At 31.5% G+C, this 9,607-nt stretch overlaps 1 protein-coding gene across 1 annotated transcript; it reads right to left on the bottom strand.

The window, feature by feature from the left end:
* Positions 1-2,777: 2,777 nt before the first annotated feature.
* On the bottom strand, positions 2,778-6,477 carry LOC101262304 (calreticulin-3-like). The gene is made up of 14 exons (XM_004237507.4): positions 6,187-6,477; positions 5,997-6,104; positions 5,713-5,905; positions 5,187-5,445; positions 4,992-5,048; positions 4,856-4,903; positions 4,515-4,604; positions 4,364-4,421; positions 4,196-4,263; positions 4,022-4,114; positions 3,876-3,932; positions 3,712-3,792; positions 3,551-3,583; positions 2,778-3,087 (listed from the first exon to the last, which is right to left on the bottom strand). Exons 1-14 carry the CDS (start codon positions 6,269-6,271, stop codon positions 3,076-3,078), a joined length of 1,242 nt encoding a protein of 413 aa, XP_004237555.1. The 5' UTR covers positions 6,272-6,477; the 3' UTR covers positions 2,778-3,075.
* Between the last annotated feature and the right edge of the window lie 3,130 nt (positions 6,478-9,607).

The following is a 9,607-nucleotide window of genomic DNA, read 5'->3' as shown; positions in this document are numbered from 1 at the left end:
TGATGCAATTTATCCATGTGTATTTACAAAGAAATATCAGAATTTGTTGTACTTGCTAATTATGTTAATGACATAAATCTTATTGGAACTCCAAATAGAACTTCAAAAGGCAATTGATTATTTAAAGAACGAATTTGAGATGAAAGATCTGGGAAGGACAAAATCATCTCTTGATTTTCAAATTGAGCATTTTGACAAATAGAATTTTTGTTCATTTCAATCTGCCAACACAAAAAAAGTTGAAAAGATTTTGTATGGATGAAGCGCATCCAATAGGTACTCTAATGGTTGTTCGTTCACTTGATGTAAATAAAGATCCATTCCGACCTCAAGAAAAGGATGAGGAAATTCTTGGTTCTGAAGTACCATATCTTAGTGCAATTGGTGCACTAATGTATCTTGCTAATACTACAAGGCGTGATATAGTTTTTGCTATTAATTTGTTAGCAAGGTACAGTTCTACTCCTACTAGGAGATTGGAATGAGATCAAATACATTTTGCCATATCTTAAAGGGACAACTGATATGAGCTTATTTTATTCAAATAATTGTAGCCCCAATCTTGTTGGTTATGCTATTGCAGGATATTTATCAAATCCACACAAAAGTCGATTCCAAACATGCTATGTATTTGTATGTGGAGGGACTGCCATATCTCGGAGATCTACAAAGCAGTCCATCATAGCCACTTCATCTAATCATGTTGAGATAATAACTATTCATGAAGCAAGTAGAGAATGTGTGTGGTTTAGGTCTATGATACATCTTATTCGAGAGAAATGTGGTTTGGAGTGTGATAAAATACCTACCACTTTATATGAATAAACTGCAACATGCATAGCACGACTTAAGGGAGGATTCATAAGAGGAGATAGAACAAAGCACATTTCACCAAAGCACTTCTATACACATGAACTTCAAAAGAATGATGATATAAATGTGGAACAAATTCGCTCAAGTGACAATGTGACTGATCTATTCACCAAGTCTCTACAAACTGTAACTTTTAAGAAGATGGTGCACAAGCTTGGAATGCGAATATTCAAGTATCTGGATTGATGCTCTCATTAGGGGGAGTCAATACGTGTTTTACTCTTTTTTCCTTATGAGGCTTTGTCCCACTGGGTTTTTTCTTGTAAGGTTTTTAATGAGGCAACCTAGATGCGTATTAATAGATATGTGTACTCTTTGCCTTTACTAGAACTTTTCTTTTCTTATAGTTTTTTTAGTAAGAATTTTGACGAGGCATATCATCTATGAATTAGACATTCAAGGGGAGTGTTAAACAGTATTTATATTATAGTGAATGCTTATCATGTGGAGTCTTTTTAGGATATGGTTAAGAGTCCTACTTGGGGACAAAGTTAGATTTTCCCTATAAATAGAGGACTCCTCTTCATTGTAAAATCATTCATCAATACAAATAATATGTCTTCTCTTCTCTCCTCTCTAGTTTCTTCTTCTTATTCTATAGTTCATAACAACTAATAATTTCATAGGTATATATCTCAGTGTTGTGTGACCCTGTCTTCTATTTCTATAAGGCGGAATGACATGGGAGACCTCTATACTTGGCTCCATTTGTAAGTTGGACTCTCCTACTTATCAATTTGTCAAATGAACCCATAAACTCATCATAAGACAATATTTTGAACCCCTTTGACCATTGATCGAACTTAGGTGACATTGATAATGTTGAGTTGAAAATTTACGTGATAACACACGTTTGGAAGCGAGTAAATAAGAGTTAAATAAAAATAATTATCAATTTTTTTAAAAAAGATGAAAAACTCATCTTCCTCAACCATCCCTTCCACCCCACCCCACCCCCTCTCTCCTCTATCCCCATCCCCCTCTCTATCTTCTTCTTCTTGAAATTTTATCCACCACACTCACTCTCCTTCATCCACTTTCTTCTCCAACACATATTTCTTTTTCATTACAAATCAGCCGCCACCCTAACCACTTAGTTTAAAGTCTTTTAGATTTTATATATTTTTAGTTTAAAAGTATTAAGATTATTAATTGTTTTTTTAGGCTTCAAAAAAGAGGTCTAAGTATGGATTAACACAAAGGATAAAGGTGGATATTGAAAAATTAGAACTCCATTGATAAGTTAAAGAAAGCTTGAAAAATAACAAGTGGGTCCGTGAATTTGTGAAAGTGACTCAAAACAATTGAGATTAGTTGGATTTGTGGAGGTGAATTTGTATTTGAATTTTCAAGTCAAATGGGAAAAATCTCATCTATTTGACATGAATTTAGTGTTCAATGTGGAATAAATATAAAGAACAGGCTTATTTGGAATATTTATTTTCTTTTCTTAAAATATATTTATCTAAAATGTCATTAAAAATGACGTGAAATTCCATGGGTAAGCAACTGTACTTCACCACACTAGTCAAACTAAAAAAGGCTTAAAATATTATGTTCTGATGAATTCAGGGGTCCATTTGACAAATTGATAAATAAGAAGATCCAATTTATAAATAAGTCAAGTACATGAGTCTCCCAGGTCATTCCGTCATTCGATAATTACAAACTTAGAAATTCTAATAGAAAGTCCACCAACACCTTTACCCTAGGTCTGCTTTTATAAACCGTGGTCATGTCTATATGTAATGATTTGCCTGCTGCAGAGGCAAGTTAAAATCAGGATTCCTTACACAATAGGGCAAAAGATTTGGAAAGGAGATCCATGTCATAGCCTTAGATGTCTCCCCATCAAATTTAAATTTCAAGGCCAATATAGTACTGATGATGCATTCAAAATATGGTTAGATAATTGGAAGGTTCAATTTTTCAATATGAACATCCCGAGAGCACGAACAAATATATATCACTGAATATCATTGTCCTGAAACATATTTCAAAATCACTCTGGGTAGCCAAAGCTGACACTCAATTTTCAAATATAGTTAATAGTTTTAGAGGCATATGCACTTCTTATCGGACGCCTGAGCATTTTGCAAAATTACAGCTACAATAAGATCAAAATACAACAAGAGGAACACAATAAACCCCAAATGTATGTGCGTCCATGCTGGAAATGTAGTATATGGTCTTAACACCAAATTAAAGTTCATCCTGCAAAACCAGAAGAGAAACTAATGTCACCAAAGGTGCAAGGCACAATGATTCATCTACCAAACCTTAATTCTGTTCATCATTTGTTTCAGTAACCTCTGATTTTATAAGTAAATGATATTAACATTATAAGTTTTACTGGATATGGCTGCGATTTACAACATTACTGTAAATCTGCCGTTTGTACTTTTGAAATAACTAACCAAGAATCTATCCGTTTAAGAGGATCAACCTTTCAGACATAAGCCATAAATAGAGGGGATTCATCAAAGTTTAGAACCACATTTCGTCTTAAGAAAAAGAATTTCAAGATCAATATTTTTGTAATGAATTAACCATCTTTTGAGACTTCCAATTAGTACACATCTATTGACTGTCGCAGTCATGTAAAGACTATAAGATGTCAACAGAGTAAGCCGGGGTGGAATAAGTGGGGAGAGAAGAAAAAGAAGAATGAGCTTACATGATCGTCATACATATAATCATGGTGATAGCGCTGGAGAAAAGTGTTAAATCAATAATTAGAAACTACAATATCATAACAATGTAAATAAAAAATTTATTAAATTTTGGGAGGAAACTATTGTAAAATGCATATTCAAAAATGTATATGAGAATACTAACCCTCTTGTATCTGTCCCGGTGTCTGTCCCTACCCCTTTCTCGTCTCCTCCGTTCACCTTCCTCTCTTGATCTTTGAGCTTCCTAAGAATTTCAAATCATTTTAGAACTTATGCATCAGCAAAAGAAGATTAGGTAGAGTGTTAGTGATAAGCAAGAACTGTTACCTCTTCCTCTTTTGCTTTTCTCACTTTCTCTGCCTCTTCGAAAGCCTCCTTTTCAGCCTAACGAAATGTTTCAAGAAACTCTTTAAGTAGTACAAGATATATCAATATACAAATTACTAGTAAAGGATAAAGGATCAAGTACAGACCTCCCTATGGGAAAACACTTCCTGAATCACTTGTTTTGCATAATCTGGATCATCGCCAATCAGAATGTTATCAAAAATAGAACCTGCCTTTACCTGCACTCCAACATATTACAATCCACTTTACTATTAGTCAGAAAAGACGACATTGATTAAGAAGAAGATGGTCTGTGTCACCTGCCAAACTTCAATACCGACATATTTGATTGGCTTCAGCACGTAGAGATCAGGATCATCTTCAAATTCTGAAAACAAAGAGAAAGATCAGGTTTTATTTTCCAATTTTCTCCTAAAACTTCATAGAAGTGTCACGTGCAGTCTGATATGATTGCAAACATTCATTACCTGGATTATCAATCCAGGGGATCTTCCATTTCCCTTTATAATTGGGGTTCTTAATTTTCTGCATCATAAAATAAATTTTTAGATATTCCAGTTCTAACTTAAGCGGTTCATGCTTAATAACTAACCATTGAAAAAGATTTTTGTATCATACCTTCCTTTTCCATGCACCCGGCCGGTATGCTGGATTAGGTACTTTGGGTGCCTTCCACATACCATCATCTTCGTCATCCCAGTAAATAGGCTGATCAAAGAAAACAATTTCTTTTTATTTTTATTTTATATATATATATATATATATATATATATATATATATATATATATATATATATATATATACTATGAAAAAGCTATATATCAAAAAGAAAAGTTGAGACTTATAAAGGTAGATGAAATAGGCTTTCTAGAATGACAGAAAAGGAACTCATAGATTCTCAGTCACAATGCAGGTATAAACATGGTTTCCATCAATTATGTTGCAGTTGCGAACTAACCTTTTTAGCTTTTGGGTCCGGAATCTCTCTTGGAATAGAATCATATCCCTTGAATAAAAAGATACAAATAAGTGACGATCCAAAGCAAATTGATAAAACCTACAGAAACCTAACGCATACATTATAAATTAATTACCTCAGGTTTGACATCATTTGGATTCTCTATATATTCCCTATCATCCCAGTCAGTAGGCTATAAAGCAAGGAAAACAAGTGTTGGGTAAAACACCATAGAAGAACAAAAAACTTAACAACTTAAAATAGTAAAAGGGATGGAAGACAATTAGGTATTCCTGAGTTTCCCAAATCACCTAACCTCAAGATGGTATACCTTTTTCGCATTTACAGCCTTAATTTTGCGGGGAGGAAGTATGTCCCAATCTGTGTACATACTTCCAGAATCTCTTTCTCTACCATCAATCCAGATGCTGTATGATGCATCAGGTCTAAGAATGAAGGTGTAGAAATGTGTTAATTTGTCCGTTTCACATTCTAATTCCTTCTTGATGGGGTAATTCTGTCCTTGGTAGGAAAGTATAACATGAAGTTTCTTTGTCTGTGTACCACATATATCTGGTCCAAACATAAAACTGCAGCAACACAGCAAATTTAGATCACGAAAATAGTTGCATAGGAAATTATCATTACATTAATTCTTTTTAGTAACTCTTAGAACTAAGATATTGAGTCCACTCAAGCATATTATATTATGATGAACAAGATATGTGGGCAATGCAAACTAATTAATGAAAACCTAAGTGTTGCATTGCTAACGGGTGACAACATACTTGATAAGGAATTAAGGGGAAAAACATGGCTATGTCGATAAAATAAAAAAAAAAATCTTGAGAAATGACCTGTATGGGGTGTCTCCTCCGAATTTCTTCTGATTGACATATCCAGAGAGAAGCTTTATGTAGCCTCCTCCACATTCAATATCTTGCTCAAACTTAATAGAATACTGTACAACCAGTGTTGTGTTTTTATTGCTAAATTCCGGTATCTTTGCAGAGAGGGCAAAATGTTTGGCATCACTTGTTGTCTGAAGACCTGCAAATTCATTTATATCATCTTAAATGTTTAAGTATCAGAATTGAGAGATTTGAAAAGTTTATGTTAGGAAAATTAAATAAGAAGAAACCTCTGTCATCAGGATCACCAGGCCAGTTGCCCGCTGTGTGCTTAAATTTCCCTGCTTTTCCTTCACTGCTTTTCCACTCAGACTTCACCCATTTGTTCCGCCAACCATCTTCAATCACACACATATATATATATTTAATATAGTTTATATTATTTCACAATTCTAATACAATTTCAAATAATCTGCTTACCATCAAATCGTTCTTCAAAGAAGGTCTCACATACTGAACAAGTCACAAGTGTAAAAAGTAGCAAAACTACTACTAGACAATCCATTATTTGCTTCCCTCAAAAACTTTGAGCTACCTTATATACAAACTTTGTTTACAATTAAGACCTTCATTTTTATATAAATTACGCTAATAACTTAACATCTCCTCCAATAAAAAATGCCTGCCTATCTCCAATCGAATTGCTTCTACTAGTGGGAACTTATTTCTTGACAACTTCCAATCTTTTTGTGGAAATTCCAATACTCAAATAATGGTGGCCCCATATATATATATATATATATTTTAAATTGTATTTTACTCAAATAATCACCTCTAAGCTTGTTGTTTATTTACGTAAATTTCATACTGCTAAGAATTAATTACATTATTTTGTTAAAATTATAAATATCTCTTAAATTTATAAATTTCGGATGCAATATTGGACTTTCACATACATCAAATGTATTCGAGATAGGAGATATGATATTCAAATACACAGGGGAGAGATGTATCTGAAAGAGATAGAATGTATCACAGTGCTAGTGGTAAGGGTGTATGCCCTTCGTCGGAAAAGATATAACATATATAAATAAAATGATATACGAAATGATTAAATAACATATTTTAGACACCTTTAATATTAAGTTGTTATTTCTGGACACCCTTTATCAAAAATTCTGGCTCCACCAATTGTATGAGCGAGATAAGGGTAATATATGAGATTTTATAAATAAATATGAATACTTTAAAAAAGAATTAGGGAAAAATTTTAATTAATATATTTTTTGTTTATTAAGAGAAACAACATTTACAATATTATAATCAATTAATGTGAAATCGGGGAATAAACGTGTAAATCGCAACAGTAAGTCTTTGCTTTTAGGAGGAGACTTTGAACATTTGTTGTAGTCTTCCCTGCCGTATGATTAATGCACAAGTCAAGTCAACGTAGACGAAGAAGACTTACTTTTGTGTAACACATTACATTTAACAACTAGTGGTGCTTGTCCAATGTTATAAAAGTGAAATAAGATATTTATTTTTAATTTTTTAGTGTTTACGTGATTTTATTATTTTTAATTAATTTCAAAATTAAATTAATATTAATTATAACTAAATATTACTAATTAAATACTCCAACAACATAATTATGAAAAAGTAACTCGGTTTTTTTTACTTAATGAGAAAATACTTTACAAAGTTGTTAAAAATTGAAGAAGTAAAATAACTTTTTTGACGAGGTAGGAAGCTAACAATTGAGGTAATTGTTACTTCAATAAGGATTATTAAAAAAACATGAAAATCACTCTATTGTAATAAAATTGTAAATCAGGAGCAAAGTATATAACATGCAAAAGTTGAATTGTGAGATCCTTATCACTTTAATAAACAATATATAAAAGACATGAAGTATCGCTCTTTTTTTTTTTTTTTTTTTTAACAAAAAGTACAAGATGACTAGTGCAGTAAAATTAAAAGCAAGGGCAAATATATAAAATGCAAAGGTAGAATTATATGCGCCGTACTGCAGCAGAGAAGGACAAAATTATATGAAATAATAAATTATTAAATGAATATTAAATGTTATAGCTATGATTTATTTTATTTGTTATTTGCAGCAAAATTCATTTTGTTACCATCTGATTCGGTATACAATTATTTATTCGGTATACAAATGTATAAAATGCGTTTGTATTTGTATAAAGCGAGAGAAAAATGTATACATAAATATAAATACATACATTTTCTTCCTATACAATTATGATTAAATGAATACATATCTTATTATACAAATTCTAATGTATGAATAAATTTATACAATATTAAACAATTTATATAAAATTGGATATACTAACGAATAATACAAATCAAATGCTCCATAACAAACATAAAATTTGCTATACAACGCAATTATATAAACTATAGTTATAACATACAAACATGATTTTACGCTTTTTCTCGGTAAAAATTGTTCTATCAAGAATTATAATATAAAAAAGAGGGCATAAATGTGATTAATAAAATGTCTTTTTCGTCAACTAGAACTAAGGTACAACTTTTGATGGCTCAACTTACAAGACCTTTTTAGCTTTAATATGAATAAATACTGAAAATGCCTTCATGGTCAGCAAGCATGTTTATCATGAGGTAGGTGTGCTTGTTTATTCTCTCTTATACTACTAGATACGTAGTTCGTGTCAGCCCTCCTAATATGGAAGAAGTTTAAAAGGTAATTTTTAGCATGTCGGCGCGACTTAATATATGTTATTTATTTTTATCATAATTTATGTGATATATAAATTTGGAGCGTTGTTCAAATATTTTTTTTTATAATTTTTTTTGAAAAAAATTAAGTTATAAATTATTGAGACCTATTAAAGATACATAATTTTAAAACAATATGTTATTCTTTTGGTTCTGAATTTATAGTATTTTACGTAAAAAGAAATTGTACTTTTTTTTTCATTTACTGCTCTATCAATTTAACTCTTTTATTTATGATTTATTATGAGACACACATATAGAAATATGTAATCACTCTACTTTTTTGTCTCAAGTTATGTGATACGTTTGAAATTTAATATTTAATTAATTTTACATATAATTTTAAGTATTTTGAATTGTCAATTATTCTAAAATATTTTAAGTTGTTATGAATTATGATGTTTTTTGTCATGCTCCGAGCCTACATCCTAAGCGAAACTGACACTCGATGACCATTGCTAGCCCCAAAAGAACCCTTGACTTGACTTACTTACTCAGCGGAAGAAAATATTCATATCTATCAAGTCAATGAAACTAACTGAACTGAAAATATAATAACTGAGAATGTTTTAAAGATTAAACATTTATCTCGACCAAAAATGGCGACCCAATTCTTAACAATAGAAATAATAATGAAAAGACCAAAAGAACTAACATACGACTGTCCATGAAGCCTCTAATATAAATAAGATGGTTGTTGGGGCAAATCCCACAACATCCTAATGATCTAAACTGGAAAAGAAGTAAAAGAGTCCTCGGAAATGCAAGGAGGGTGACCCAACTGACTCTGGAGTGCTCAATTGGATCAACGGTACGCTGGATGCCGATCCTCGTTACTTGCATCAACATCATAATACGATGCATGCTAACTAACATCAATACATGTACGGATATGCAATTTGTAATGCTAAACAACATAAGCTTGAAGGAGATTTTGCGAGAAACAGTTACCTTGGCTCTGCTCAATTTAAGAATACTTACTAACTCATTTCATTATAAAGCAATTTAAAACAAGTGCAATATAATAGAAAAAGTTTATTTAAAACATGATATCAACTCTCTGTATATGCAATTATATGACATAACTCTGAAATGTATATAAAAATACACTAAACTGATGTATATGAAAATATAA

The sequence above is a fragment of the Solanum lycopersicum genome, chromosome 4 (assembly GCF_036512215.1).
Source record: "Solanum lycopersicum chromosome 4, SLM_r2.1".
Lineage (NCBI taxonomy): Eukaryota > Viridiplantae > Streptophyta > Magnoliopsida > Solanales > Solanaceae > Solanum > Solanum lycopersicum.
The sequence above is the reverse complement of the archived record's forward strand: the minus strand, read 5'-3'. Positions and strand labels throughout refer to the sequence as shown.

Excerpts from the sequence above, each read along its gene's own strand:
- LOC101262304 (XM_004237507.4), bottom strand. The coding sequence starts at position 6,271 with ATGGATTGTCTAGTAGTAGTTTTGCTACTTTTTACACTTGTGACTTGT. Across the intron at positions 5,446-5,712 it reads GGAGGAGACACCCCATACAG|TTTTATGTTTGGACCAGATA; the intron begins GTCATTTCTCAA and ends GTGTTGCTGCAG. Across the intron at positions 4,422-4,514 it reads CGGGTGCATGGAAAAGGAAG|AAAATTAAGAACCCCAATTA; the intron begins GTATGATACAAA and ends TTTATGATGCAG.